This window comes from Lampris incognitus, chromosome 5, assembly GCF_029633865.1.
Source record: "Lampris incognitus isolate fLamInc1 chromosome 5, fLamInc1.hap2, whole genome shotgun sequence".
Lineage (NCBI taxonomy): Eukaryota > Metazoa > Chordata > Actinopteri > Lampriformes > Lampridae > Lampris > Lampris incognitus.
Window position 1 is genome coordinate 7,201,003 of NC_079215.1, and position 15,348 is coordinate 7,216,350.

At 40.8% G+C, this 15,348-nt stretch overlaps 1 protein-coding gene across 1 annotated transcript in view; it reads right to left on the bottom strand.

The window, feature by feature from the left end:
- The window catches only part of LOC130112376 (voltage-dependent T-type calcium channel subunit alpha-1I-like), a 356,487-nt gene that overhangs the window by 119,892 nt on the left and 221,247 nt on the right, over positions 1-15,348 (bottom strand). Inside the window, exons 13-14 of the mRNA XM_056279712.1 lie at positions 13,788-13,943; positions 11,194-11,281 (exon numbers count right to left, since the gene is read on the bottom strand). Of these exons, the coding sequence (XP_056135687.1) occupies positions 11,194-11,281; positions 13,788-13,943 (244 nt within the window). The remainder of the gene's footprint in view (positions 1-11,193; positions 11,282-13,787; positions 13,944-15,348) is intronic.

Sequence of the window (15,348 nt, forward strand, 5' to 3'; positions counted from 1 at the left end):
AAGAGGGGAAATTAAGAAAGTAAAACAGTGTCCCGAATCCCCGTGTTGGTAGGCAATGGAATCGACTGCCATGCCACCCAGACACCCCAAGAGAATCTAAACTGAAGAGCACTTGCTCCCTTGTTTGAATACAAAACAAACCAAGAAACTACAAAATCAATGCTTTGTTGTGCGGGCATATAAAAACATCAATTTGTTTTTCTTCTTAAGTGAGAAATGTTGTGAAGGCTTTTGTCTGCTTTGCGAACGTATCCGTGTCTGCCCTGTAGATGTCACATCTCCTCTAAACCCACTCATGGCAAAGTACCATATGGAGGTACTGCAGCTCCATCTGCATCATCCTGTTTTATCATCAGAAGTGTCTGCATATGATAAGCAAGGCTGTATCGTCAAAACAGGTGAGACCGCTGAATAGAGATTAGGCTGAATTGTATTTATAAGTACTGGCTGCTTTCCCAGTTACTTATATAAGTTTCCGAGCAACCCATTATTTTTATTTATTTTAGTTGATCACATACAGCCTCTTCTTTTCAATTAATTAAGACCATCTGCTTAAATGCAGAATGTGAGCAGCTAGCAAGCAAACTGTGATGTGTTGTACTGGTTTGTTTTGTATGGGGGAATCTAACGACTTGAACCTCACCTCACCTCACCTATCCCGTAACCTCTCGAGAGGTCATTGGGGCACCGCTGTTGAATCCTCAACCAATCCTCGCCAACTTTGTCGGTCCTCAGCTGCCCCTCTATAAGCTGGCAGTCAAAGCCTGTCCACTCACTGATGTTACGTAGCCATCGCTTCTTCGGTCTTCCTCGTCTTCGCCCACCCCTCACTGTGCCTTACAGGATGGTCTGGGCAAGGCCAGAACTTCTCGAGATGTGACCACACCATTTCAGTTTTCTCTTCTTGACGATCGTCAACAAGTCCTCATGTGTTCCAGTGGCTTGTGTAATCTTTCTTCTCACCTCTTCATTCGTAATATGGTCTCTATATGAGATGCCCAGAATCTTTCTGCAGCACCCCATCTCCATTCGTAATATGGTCTCTATATGAGATGCCCAGAATCTTTCTGCAGCACCCCATCTCCATTCGTAATATGGTCTCTATATGAGATGCCCAGAATCTTTCTGCAGCACCCCATCTCCATTCGTAATATGGTCTCTATACGAGATGCCCAGAATCTTTCTGCAGCACCCCATCTCCATTGCGCTTTTCTTCTTTGGAGATCTGCTGTGAGTGTCCAAGTTTCACATGAGTATAAAAAGATGGAGATGACTAATGAGTGTATCAATCTGACTTTAGACTGGGTACTAATGTTTTTGTCTTTCCAGATTGGTTTTAAACTTGTGAGTGCTGCGGTCATTTGTGCAATGCGGGAAAGGACTTCTGGTTTGGACCCTTCAACTGTGACGATGGCCACAAGACATTTAAATTTGTTGACTGTTGGGAATGTCTGACCATTGACCTGAATGTTACTGGTAATGCCGTTGGTGTTATTAGTCATTAGTTTGGTTTTTTTCGGCACTGATCTCTATGCCGTATGCCTTCGATGTCTTGTCAAGGTGTTCAACCGATGACTTGAACATGACATTTAAAATTATCCATCCATCCATCCATCCATCCATCCAGCCACGCTTAATCCAACTGTGGAAACCTTTATTTTATAACTCAAACTCCAGGGTTGAGGTTTGATGTTCATGAAGAATTGAAAGTCTTCTTGCAAATTAACATCATCCTAGATAGTGGTGCTTTTATCAACAAATGATATAACTTTTATAAAATAAACCTTTAGGCAAGTTTTATTCTGGAAAAAAAGAACATTTAAAAACAGCAAAGGCACTTACTTCCCTGTTAAACTATGGTGGACTGCAAGTGATAAGTGACTATGTTCAAATTACAGGTTACATTATTTAAGACTTGCATGCAAACAAATGTCTTTTTTTTATATCGTTTTATCATAATTGCATCTAAGACAAAAGCTTATCCATGGGTATCTGAACATAATTAGCAGCAGTTTTGCAGTTACTTATTTTACCGGTTACAGTCAAGCTTTCCCAGAGATATTAGAGCATGTGGCACATTTTTATGTTTTCACCACAGCAACCAAATGCAGAGAAAAAACGAGGCAGGTAGCAGTGTGAGTTTGAAGGTAAAATGAAGTTGTCATGACTCAAGAGCAAGATATGGCAGACGGAGCACACAGAAGACATTTACCAATACATACTACCATATCAACAACTCAGTTGGACCGCCGAGTGTGCTCATCACTACGTGAGATGTCTGTGAATGTTCTCATTCATCCAGGTCATAGTTATCCAAAGGAACTGAATCAAGTGCAACTGGACTTGGTATATATCCGTGAAGACGTTTCACCTCTCATCCAAGAGGCTTCATCAGTTCGTGCCTTTCTGACTAGACCAAGCTAGTCTGACTGGCTGGTGATGAAACTCAGATATTTAGCCTCTTTGGAGTCGTTAGATGTCAATGGCTCTTTTGTGTTCCAATGTTTAGCAACGACAGTCGTTATCAGAGCTATTGATGTAAATGGCTCTTTTGTATTCCGATGTTAGCAACGACAGTCGTTGGGGGTGTTAGTTTCAACTTCGTTAGTGCTCCATTCAGTGGTCATGAGTCGTTGGAGCCGTTAGTGACCGACTGTTGTTCTTGGAGGCTAAGCTTTTGAGTCTCCTGGGTAGAGATGAAAGGACGGCATTGTAAGTGAGATGCGTTTCTTCATTGCTCTGTGAGGGTGAGATTAAATTCAAATTACGAGCACTACTTATTTACAGATACTTGTTGGTACCCTGTAATTTTTTTTGCCTTAACAGGTTTAGTCCACTTTTTTGCATTCACAGAAAGGTGAATCAGTTCATCTCGACACAACGTTTATTGAGAGAAACTTTTCATCACTCATCCAAGTGACCTCTTCAGTTTCAACTGACTGTAGGTATCCCCACCCTTATAAACAATACAGTGGCATAACGACTGAAACCAATGACCAGTTTCATATGCAAATTGCTGTGACTTTCAATGGCCATATGTACTATTCACAGAGGATTTGGGAATGGTAGCAATCTCAGCATTGTAATATGGCGACAGATGTACTCTGACTGACTGACTGACTGACTGACTGATGAACTGATTCAGCTTTCTGTTGAGTATGCATAAGAACACTTTTTGCATTGTTTGAGCCAACCATGTCCCCTCTTGACCGAAGGTAGATACATCGTGAGGAAGCTGCTCCAAAGCCTCGCCCTCTACTGACCCAGGTTCCCTGCTGCAGCCAGATGCTAACCGTGCTAACCTTTCCGACTGGGAGTGGCTTAAATCAATGCTCATTTCCATGAAAGGTGATATATAGTTGAGAATTTATTTGCCAGGCTATGACCTTCGCTCGTAGATTACTTAGGTAAAATAAGAACTGGAAAATACAGCTGAACCTCTGTGACAGCAGCTAAACTTCCATGACCAGTAGAGGGGGAAAAAAACTTATCTTCCCTGACTGCACTATCTCTGTCTCCAAGAAGCGTGTGCCTTTGCAGGTGTGAAGAGGCAACTCCACTCCTGTCCCGGTACTAAGTTTGGTCTTCTGTTCCCAGCTGTACCGAAGATAACCCTGCCAGTTATTGACGCACACATTCGATGATCCTGACTCAGCCATGGACTTTGTTAAGGCAAGTATTAAAAAGTCAGTCACCCACAACGCTGTGGTCTAGTGGGCAGTAATTTCTTCTTCTTTTTTTTTCGTTTTCCTTTGTGCTGCATAACTCTTATTTTACTAAATTACCTTAAAAAGTTGGATCTATTTTCTTATTTGCCATATACTTTTATGAGTAATTAATGCTCTCTAATAATCACAAATAACGCAGTGTTATGTCATATCACCTCTTGGATGGAGCTTTGGTTTTATATATATTGTTTGAGGAGGTGCTTATGCAAGGGGGGGTGAGGGGCTAGTTTGTCATACAATTGTTACTCACATTTTATTTGCTGTACTGTAATTTACTTGTCACTTGGTCACCTTACTTAAACTTTTATAATGGCTATTCATTTATTATTGGATACAGTTGTACATATTCACTTAAAGATGAGACTAGGGTATGGCTCCACCTAGTCCATTTTGTCAGTTCGGGAGGGGGTTGAAATTTGTAAGTTAGAACTGTAGAGGACTAAATCAGCCAATCAAGCGTAGCAAAGTACTCCACCGGCTTCACCATTTAGGAGGAAATATCGTGTATCTCCAGGAGAACCACTTAAAACTGTCAGATCATACCAGGCTGCCTAGAAGGTGGGTTGTTCAGCTGTATCACTCATCTTTCCAAGTGAAGTCCAGGGGTGTCGCACTTTTAATTCGAAAATCAGTGAACTTCACTTGTTCTGACATTGTTTCTGACGCTAATGGGAGACACGTAATTGTAACTGGCTGTTTATATATGTGGCTTTTGTTAATATTTATGGCCCACCATGTTTTCTAACCAAAATGTCCACATATTTCCCACTGACCGAGTAGTGGGGTTATCTATTCTTTGCTCTACAGAAGTTTGGTTTTGGCGATCTACCCATCACTCTTGGATTAGCGATATCTTCTAAATCAGGTGTACACTGAGAAGATCATCCACTAGTTTTAAGAAGACATGGGAACCAGTTTTTGCATACGGTGATAAACGAACCTTTGCTTCCATCCCGAGTCAGACCATTTTCAATATCCCTACTTAATTTATTGAAATGATTCACTTTGTGTTCACTTTTTAACCTTCTAAAACTTAGTAAGAAGGAAGTTTTTATCTCTGGCCCACTTCCCACTTTCAGCCATCGGATTTGCCGTTTTAGCAGACTTTTGCAGCTTCACACCTGGCTTCAGTCGCAGTGCTCTCCTTTACAATTTGGTTTTATTGACAATTTTAATCTGTTCTGGGAGCGCTCTTCTATTTTTAAATGTGGACTCCGTCCAAATCGAGCAGGCTCACAAATGCTGGCTGCAAATGTGTTTTATTCCATTGTCTCCAGCTCGTGTTCGTGCTATGGACAACAATAACTGCTGCCTGCACACAGGTGCGGACGGTGCCGTCACTAATTGACGTCCACAGGGGCAGAGTGCTTTCAATTTTGGTTCCGTGGTAAACCATTACCTATTTAAGTCCTTTGGTGAGTCTGATCCATCATACTAGTGACTGTCACTCTGCCATACTAATTCCTGTAATAATAAACCATAGACACAGACCCCGTAATCTCCCCGTAACATACAGGGATCTAAACAATTCAATACCAGTTCGGACTTCAATTAGTCCCCCACAAAACCATGCACCTTGGACAATAAAAATGGCTTTACAAACATCAGGTCACTATCTAATAAGTCATTTTTAGTCAATGATCTTATAAGTACCACCTACCTGGACTTCACCCTACTGACAAGAGACCTGGATGGATAGAAATGGCACAGTCTCGCGACTGCACCTCCTGGCTTCAAATTCATCCATACCACCAGATCTGATAAGAGAAGCAGTGGAATAGCTGCTGTCTTCTCTGATTCCTATAGCTGCAAGGAAATCCCCCTCGGGGAAGCCACATCTATTGAATACCTTGCTTTTACTATATGTTGTAATGCTAAGATTTTAATAATTACTGTCTATCGACCACCATAATCTAAACATGGCTTTCTTGATGAATTTTCTGAGCTACTGTCTATGGTTTCCGTTGATTGATTGTTTCATCATCTTGGGTGATTTTAATGTTCATGTTGACAATCAAACAGACCCCAATGCTAGAAACCTAATTAGCTTACTGGAGGCGTTTGCTCTCACTCAGCATATTTCTGGACCTACCCACAATAAGGGGCAGACTCTGGACTTAGCCATATCAAAAGGACTTAATATTACTGTACCATGTCATGGATGCTGTTATTTCAGATCATTGTTGCATATATTTTGATGTGTCTGCTCTTCCTGTACAACAGAAGAGCACTTGAATAATAATGATAAAAATTAAATTAAAAAAAAAAAGTTTCACTGAAAATAATAAAATTTAAACCTTCAAGAAAACTGAAAATGAGTTATCGCTGTTCATGGCATCACAAACTGAGGATATTGTGAACAACACAAAAATATGAAATATCTTTGACAACATTGCACCTAAAGTTAAAACGAAAAACGAAAAACAGAAACAAAAAACCCTGGAGAAATGGGAGTGGTTGTTAGGCAGCTTAAGAGAGAGTGTCGCCAGGCAGAACGACGGCGGAGAAAGAATAAACTTCAGGTTCACCATGAAATTTACAAGGACAGACTGAATAAGTACAGCAAAGAAATTAAACAGGCCAGACCATCTTTTTTCTCTGCAATCATTCATGAAAATATTAACAATAGTAAAGTGCTTTTCTCTACTATTGATCGACTTATTAATCTACTATCTCCAACCCCATCACAGATGCTGCCTACTGGAAAATGTGAGCAATTCTCTACATTCCTTAATAACAAAATTATTACCATTAGACAGAACATTAGTGCCTCAAGATCCAGTAATGAACCTACCCTCCAGTTCTCCAGAAATATCACCAGCGCCATGTCTCACTTTGATCCTCTCGACCTTAAAAGTCTAGACAATAATGTTAGGCAGCTCAGGTCATCCACCTGCTGCTTGGATCCGCTCCCTACCACATTTAAAAAAAAAAAGAAATGTAATTGATGTTTTACATGTAAATTAAGTTTAACTGACGGTTTGCACATGATGCTTTAGAAACATTTTAGCTGCTCTCTTCAGGCTGGTATATTTCTTGCAGCAGTTAAGACAGCTATTATTAAACCACTTCTGAAGAAGCGCAATCTTGATGCGACAGCTATTGCCAACTACAGGCCCATCTCCAATTTGCCATTCCTCAGCAAAATACTTGAAAAAACAGTTTATTCACAAGTTAATAACTATTTAATATCAAACAACCTTCTAGGCATTTATCAATCAGATTTTCAATCTTACCATAGCACAGCAACAACACTTATCAAAGTTGTGAACGATCTGCATATGAACACGGACTCTAAAAAATTATCTGTTCTTGTGCTCCTAGAGCTCAGTGCCGCCTTCGACACTGTTGATCATGACATTTTGCTAGAGAGATTATAAAAATGGGTCCGGTTCTCAACTGGTTTAGAACATACCTACAGGACAGGCAGTTCTTTGTGTCTATTGGAGACTTCTCCTCAGACAAAGTGGGTATAATGTGTGGGGTACCCCAAGGTTTGATTCTTGGACCATTGTTGTTCAATCTCTATATGCTTCCACTCACACATGTTATACAGAAACACAAAGTGAATTACCATAATTATGCAGATGATTCACAACTGTACATATCTCTATCTCCTGATGACTTAGGTCCCATACATTCCCTAACTCAGTGTATCGATATTAATCTATGAATTTCGGAGAACTTTTTACAATTGAACAAAGACAAGACAGAAATACTTATTTTAGGTACAAAGACTCAGAGACAGAGAATTGCAGTTCATCTCAGCTCTTTGTCTCTGGAGTGCAAAAGCGAAGCTAGAAATCTCAGTGTAATCATAGACAGTGATCTGAATTTTAAGAACCACACCAATCATCTCACAAGGGCAACCTTCTATGGTCTTAAAAACATTTCAAAACTAAGGGGCTTTCTATCAAAATCAGACTGAGAAATTAATCCATGCATTTGTAACAAGTAGACTATACTACTGTAATGGACTATTCATCGGCCTCTCAAAATCAGTTGTGTGCCAACTACAGTTAATTCAAAATGGGCAGCATGTGTTCTCACCAGAACTAAAAAGAATGAACACACTAGAAGAACCCCGCTACAATGAAGCGGTTTGGTTATCCACCCGTCTAAATCTCCCTCCTCTTCATCCTGCCAGCTAACCACCTTCCCCCTGCCCCTAAATCCCCCCACTCCAACTCCCTCCCCCCAAATGCTCAGAATCATCTGAAATACCGAGAAAAGTGGTTTTTAGCCATTTTTAGAAAATGCATATTTTGCATAATTATGTATAATTATTTTAATTTTCTGCTATTTTTCTGGTCCTCTCTGGAACAATACCTACCACCTCCAAAAAAAAAATGAGGATCATAAGTGCATTTTTGCAAAAATGCATATATTTTCCATAATGCCAAAACATTTCTAAGTCCCAGAATTTTTTTTATATAGGTGAAAAAATCAAAGATGCTCATAATCATCTGAAATGCCGAGAAAAGTGTTTTTTTAGCCATTTTTAGAAAAATGCATATTTTGCATAATTACGCATAATTATTATAATTATATTTTAATTTTCTGCTATTTTTTATAGGTGCCCCTGATCATCCCCAATAACCTCCAAAAAGAATCAAGGCCCCAAGTGCTTTAGTTTGGCCGTTTATAAACTCTCACACAGACACACACCAGACACACATTGTGAAAATACGGGAGTAGACTAGAAGAACCCTGCTACAATGTAGCGGTTTGGTTATCCACCCATCTAAATCTCCCTCCTCTTCATCCTGCCAGCTAACCGCCTTTCCCCTAACCCCTAAAACCCGCCCCGTCTCCAACTCCCTCCCCCAAATGCTCAGAATCATCTGAAATGCCGAGAAAAGTGGTTTTTAGCCATTGTTAGAAAATGCATATTTTGCATAATTATGTTAATTTTCTGCTGTTTTTCTGGTCCTCTCTGGAACAACAGCTACCACCTCCAAAAAAAACTAGGATCATAAGTGCATTTTTGCAAAAATGCACTTATTTTGCATAATGCCAAAACATTTCTAAGTCCGGAAATTTTTTTTGTGCCATTTTTAGAAAAATGCATATTTTGCATATTTATGCATAACTATGCATATTTTTAATTTTTTGAGATTTTTCCCGTACTCTCTGGAACAATACCTACCACCTCCAAAAAGAATTAGGATCATAAGTGCTTCAGTTTTTGGTCCCGCTATCTACACTAACACCACACACACACACATTCCAAAAATATATGAATAGATTACACCTGTTCTTACATCTTTGCATTGGCTCCCCATCAAAACTAGAATCGATTTTAAAATTCTGTTAATTGTATACAAAGTGCTAAATGGCCTTTCACATCATTATATAAAATACATATTACTTACAAACCAGCAAGAACTCTCAGGTCAAATGGCAGTGGTCTTTTAACCATCCCTCATGCTAGGCCAAGAGCAGAGGACGCTGCATTTTGTATTCACGCCCCAAGTAGATGGAATGCCCTGCCTGAGGACCTGAGAGCGGCCCCGACACTGGACACATTTAAAAACAGGTTAAAAAACTCACTTTTTAAACAGCCTATGGCTAAGTTCTTGGTGTGTGTGTGTGTGTGTGTGTGTATATAAGTGTGTTTTGTATATTTTGCTATTTTTATATACTCTGCTCAGATAGTTGGTACTTTTAATTAATCAGTTTTTATGGCACTTTTATTCATTATACTAACTCAGTTTTAAACTTTACTTTTATTTATCTTATTTTATGCTTTCATAATGCTTTTTTTCTTGCCTTTTGCCTGTAAAGCACTTTGAATGACCTCTGCGATGATAAGGTACTATACAAATAAACGATAAGGTACTACACAAATAAACTTGCCTTGCCTTTATTGTTGCATACTCCACATATATGCAGGTGTGTGTATACACACTTAGTTGTTTACTATTACAATTGCCCCGTAACTACTATTACAATTGCCATGACACACCACCTGAAGCTCAATCTGGACAAGACAGAGCTGATGTTCCTCCCGGGAAAAGGTTGCCCGCACCGAGACCTGGCCATCACCATTGACAACACCGTGATGACGTCAACTCGGACTGTGAGGAATCTGGGTGTGATCCTGGATGACCAACTGTCGTTTGCTGCAAACGTTGCATCGGTTGCTCGCTCTGCAGATTTCTCCTCTATAACATCAGGAGGATTCGCCCATTCCTCGCCGACGAGACGGCACAGGTGCTCATCCAGGCTCTGGTCATCTCCCGGCTGGACTACAGCAACTCCCTTCTTGCTGGCACCCCGGCATCGGCCATCAGACCTCTGGAGCTTGTTCAGAAAGCTGCAGCTCGTCTGGTGTTCAACCACCCCAAGTTCTCCCACACAACTCCCCTTCTCACACTGGCTCCCAGTAGCTGCTCGCATCCAGTTTAAGACTCTGGTGCTAGCCTACAGGGCAGTGAAAGGAACAGCTCCTTCTTATCTCCAGGCCATGGTTAAGCCCTACACCCCCGCCTGACCACTTCGCCCTGCTGCCTCGGGACCCTTGGTTGCTCCGTCGCTCAGAGGCCCTTGCTGCCCATCGACCCGGTCACGGCTCTTTTCTGTCCTGGCTCACAGTGGTGGAATGAACTCCTCATTGATGTCAGGACAGTGGAGTTGCTGCCCATCTTTCAGCGCAGGTTGAAAACTCACCTCTTCAAGAACTACTACCCTGTTACTTGTTCTTAGCACTTATTGTATTCACTCAAAAAAAAAACAACCTCTTTGTTGCGCTTTTACTTTAGCACTGATTTTGCTCTTAGATGCTTGTTTAGATGCACTTATGACCTCTGATGACTAGTAGTTCTCCTGATTTCCTACGTTAAATGATGCACTTATTGTAAGTCGCTTTGGATAAAAGCATCGGCTAAATGACTGTAATGTAATGTAACTACATAATTTGTTAGTTCTCACAGGTGACCAAATCTGTTTGTTTTGCTTGTTCATTTGTTTGTTTAGATTTTGTTTTATCTTGCTTTGTTAACTTTCTTGTGCAGATGTTCTGTTTCTTTTCTTTCTCTTATCTTCTGTTTTGTAATTACATCTAGCCTCATTAGAAACTGGGTACGCTGCTGTTATCTGTTAATTGTCTGGAAACCCTAATAAATAAAGTTTTGAAAAAACAAGTTGGTCTCTATTGAATGGAACAGCATGTAGGTCTACATTTGTATAAACTTACAGAATAAAACCTTGTCTATTCATTAAAAAAAATCAGTTGTATTTTCAATAGATCTGAGATCTGGAGCACTAAAACAGCCACCGGTATGTCTACATGAGTAAGCTAAACAAAAAGGATGTTCTTGGAAATTGTCTTAAACCCTTTATATTTATATGCCGTCTCTGTCAGTTCTTTTAAATGTCACTCCAGACTCTGATTTATTGGTAAACAAATAACCACAATGTCTCCAGGATGCAACAGTGGATGACAAACGCAGCGTCGCCTCACCGGACAGCTTCAGGGAGTCGTGCTTCTCACTTTCATCAAAGTTGGAAGAGGAGCGGTCGTCGTCTGAATAGGAGCGATTGGCATCTCCCTGACAAAGTGAGAATCAGAGGCAAAAAGAAACAGAGGAGGGAGAGAGAGAGAGAGAGAGCGAGAGAGACTTTTAAAAAAAACAACTTTAATACATTATCACACATCTACAGCAGTTTTGAAACAAAGTCTAACAGAAATAACATTGTCTGAAAAGTCGCTAAAATTAATTCATCGTTCATTGCTGAACAAATGACTTCATTACAACACAACTGATTTACAAACACAACCGTGCTATTCATTAATTTATGAAATTTAAAATCAATTAAAACTCTGGCTTTAACGAGAGAGGTGAACACGGAGTATTTCTTCACACAGTTTTCCTTCTAGCTTGTTCTTTCTGGTGATATATACTGACAGTTTAGCTTCGCCAGCAAGGAAGTTCAAAAGTTGCCACTTTGTTGCATTAATTTTATTGTATCCTGCTCCGAGAGAGAGAACGAGAGCGCAAAAGAGCGAGAGAGAGAGCGAGATAGAGAGAGAGCGAGTGAGACAGAGAGAAAGAGAGAGAACGAGAGCGAGATAGAGAGACAGAATGAGTGAGAGAAAGAGAGAGAAAAGAAGAGAACGAGAGAATGAGAGAGAGAGCGAGAGAGAATGAGAGAGAGGGAGAGAGAGAGTGGGCATATAAGAAAGTGAGTCCAACATAGAAGGATGGATGTGTTTTACTTTGGCATTTCAAAAGGGCCAACCCATTGATCTAAAAATGTTTGATTTATTACAAGTTTCCATCACACAAATCAATCAATCAATCAATCAATCAAGTTGCATTTTTATAGCGCTTTTCTAGTTGCAACAGCCACTCAAAGTGCTTTACAGTTAATTAATTCACACACCACACACACCATACACCGATGGCATGGAAGTGTGGGAAATACTGGTTCTCTTGTGATTTGAAGAGGCATACTGCATTCTACCACCAGGGGCCTCATGTATCAATCGTTACTATGGGCAAATTTGTGCATATACACCCACAGGATTTTTTTAGCCCTGAAGTTTGTCTCAAGAGACCAGTGTAGAACCTGGGTAACCCCTGAATTTAGACACCAGCTGGCTAACACTGATGTCTTTGAAGGCCTGGGTGATTGCTCATTGCGAGAGGTAGACAATACATGCTAGGAGGAAGGAATTACAAATAACCATGCTTTGCTACCACCTGTCAGACAATCTTAAGGGTTAAAAAATTCCCTGGGTGTTTAAGCGCAAATTTGCCCATTGTAACGATTGATACATGAGGTCCCAGGTCTGTTAGAAGGGCGTTGGCGGCTGCCTGATGTTGTGGTGCCTTGCTCCTTTATAACGTTTGTGTGTAGTTAAAGGGAACCTAGAGGCGACTACATTATTCCAGTGATGCGTCGTTTTGACATTTGATGTGACATGGTGAACTCACACCATAATTTTCCACCAAGTATCACTCAGGTGACTATGTTAAGGAAGCATAACACTGCATCAAATCTATTTTTTTTCCACCACTGATTCCAACAAATATCAGTTGAGTACCGATACCAACTGACTTACACTGGAGGATTGTGACTGTGCAAACACATTTGAGATCCCCCCCCCCCCCCAGTGAGGAATAAAAATCTGCTTGAGGTGTTAGAAAAGCAGAGAATGTAGTCATCACATAATCTCCAATAGATAATATTAATTTTAGATAATAATTTTAGTTATTAAGATGAAGAAAAAAGCTACAGCAAAAAGGTATGGACTTTACAACAATGAATATAGAATAAAATAGTGAGAAAAACACTAAATGAATAGTAGAAAAGCAACAGAAACAAGAAACGTGAAAATACAAAAATAAAAAAATGGGCTCAGATTTAATGAGTTTATCGTTCGGTATCTCTAAGGACCTTCTAATAGTAGGGTTTCTATCAGCCCTTTTAATACATTTAAAGCAAATAATTAAATGCCACAAAATAAATCATATGATTTGCAGTATGTTTCCATAATCTTCCATCATCATCATCCATTTAAGCAAACAGAGCCCTGAACGTAAGCCTGTGTCCCACGTTATATGTCGATACTTCCACACTCACCAGAAAAATGGACAAGTAAAGATGAAGAAACAGCTAATCATGTGATTTCGTTCTATTTACATTGCACTTTTCATGTGCAGCAATGCATTTCCACTACAATATATGACATTTCTTTATATCAAATAAAAAGATGATCTGCTTCAAGCGAGTGTATAAAATTTAACGTGAATTTTAGTTACATGACATTATATTAACTATGTCCATCAAGCTTTTTTTATTTATCACATTTATTTATTTAACGCCAAAATCCACATAAAAACACTTGATGATAAAAGGGACTACACCTATATTGGCAGAATAGGAGGGGCCCACGTTTGATTAGTTAAGAGGTGCTCTGAGGTACATCATCAAATTATCGTTGAACTAAACTAATACATGAGTCAAAACATGAGGACAAACCTGTCCTGCCGTAATTCACCATGAGTAAAACGTGAGTGGCGTTCATGTTCAGCGGCAAGCTCCTCTTACCTCTGCCTGAAAGCCCTCAACCAAGATGGCAACCAGCAGGTTAAAGAGGACATAGTTGCCAAAGGTCATGAGAGCCACAAAGTAGAGGGCAGCTAGTGGCGAAGTAGCAGCCATGCCATTATACAGAACCACGTTCCAGTCCTCCTGGGTTAGGATCTGGGAGAATAGTGTGGATGGAGAGGGAGAGGGGGGGAGAGAGAGAGGGAAAGGGAGAAAGAGAGAGCGAGAGAGAATAAGTTATATTGAGAGCTTGACCTTTAAACAATCTTTTAATGGTCCAATTAACACACATACTCCTGTACATATTGAACAACAAGCCCCATACACAGCAAAACCAAAGATACAGACCTTCCCTTTCTCACAAATTAAGAATAAGTAACTGGTTTTCTTCAGTGCACAGAACATCTCCATGTCCCCAAACAGAACCAAATTCTTCCAAGTTCGGAATCATTTTGAAATATGTGAGCTCAATTTTCAGCCAAGCAGCCGCCAGACCCCTGAACATGAGAGGAGCATCCGTGGACCCTTGTCTCTTTCATTTTGTTTCTTCTACTAAGCCAGATGCTCATTTCTGCCTGACCTATCAGAAGGTTAACCAAGGTGACACATCTGCACTGTGCTGCTGTGTACCTAGGACCAAAGACAAACAGGCTGTCTTTGAAAACCTCTCCTAAACCCCTGAGCCACCACTGCAGCACAGAGAAAAGACGGCTCAATCTGGGACAGCTGAGCCACAAGTGCTGTAGAGGTTCTACATCATTACAGTATAAACAGTGACTCCCTGCTCTAGGATCTGTATGTGCCACATGTCTGTTCATAGCGCCAGCCCCATGTACCACCCTCCACTGTAGAGCCATGTGCGTTTCTCTATGGGGGGCTTGTACAGGAACCTCCAGCTGCCTTTGGGAGATGAACCTGGTATCAACACACCCAACCACCTCGACTCCTGTACACCAGCTAGTGATGTCCTGCTGAGAACCTTTACAGTGACTGCATACAAGGTCTTCTGTGATGTTCTTGAGAAGTCCTGTGGTTCTGGTGTTTGAAAAGACACAAGAGCCCCATTTACTTCCTCCTGCTCGTTCACTGCAGCACGGATGGACAAAGATGGAAAACCAGGCTGCATAACTGGCTGATCCTCTCCACACTCTGCTCCTAGTGCCTCTCTGAAGAAACCAGGAAGTGCACTGATCACTTCCTCCAACAACCTCTCCATTAGACGACGAGATTTAAAACCAGTCTCTTGGCTCAAAATGGAAGCCGTTTTCCACTGTCCTCCTGATCTGAGACACCCTATCTTAGTTAAGTCCAGCTCTTGTGAGGTTTAAACACAACATCCACTGCACGTTGTCCATCTTCGGAGAGAGATCCGTCCTCTGTTGCTCTCCCTGAGATTTCTTCCTACTTTTTCTCCCTGTTGCCCCGGTGGACCAAACGCTGCTCTTGGACAAAAGCCACCATGGCTTTATTCATCCGAGAGCCATATGTGACATTCTCATGGCCAACCTTGTTCTCCTACAGCCAGGAGAACCTGTTCAACAGTGTACTGCGAGTCAGCCAC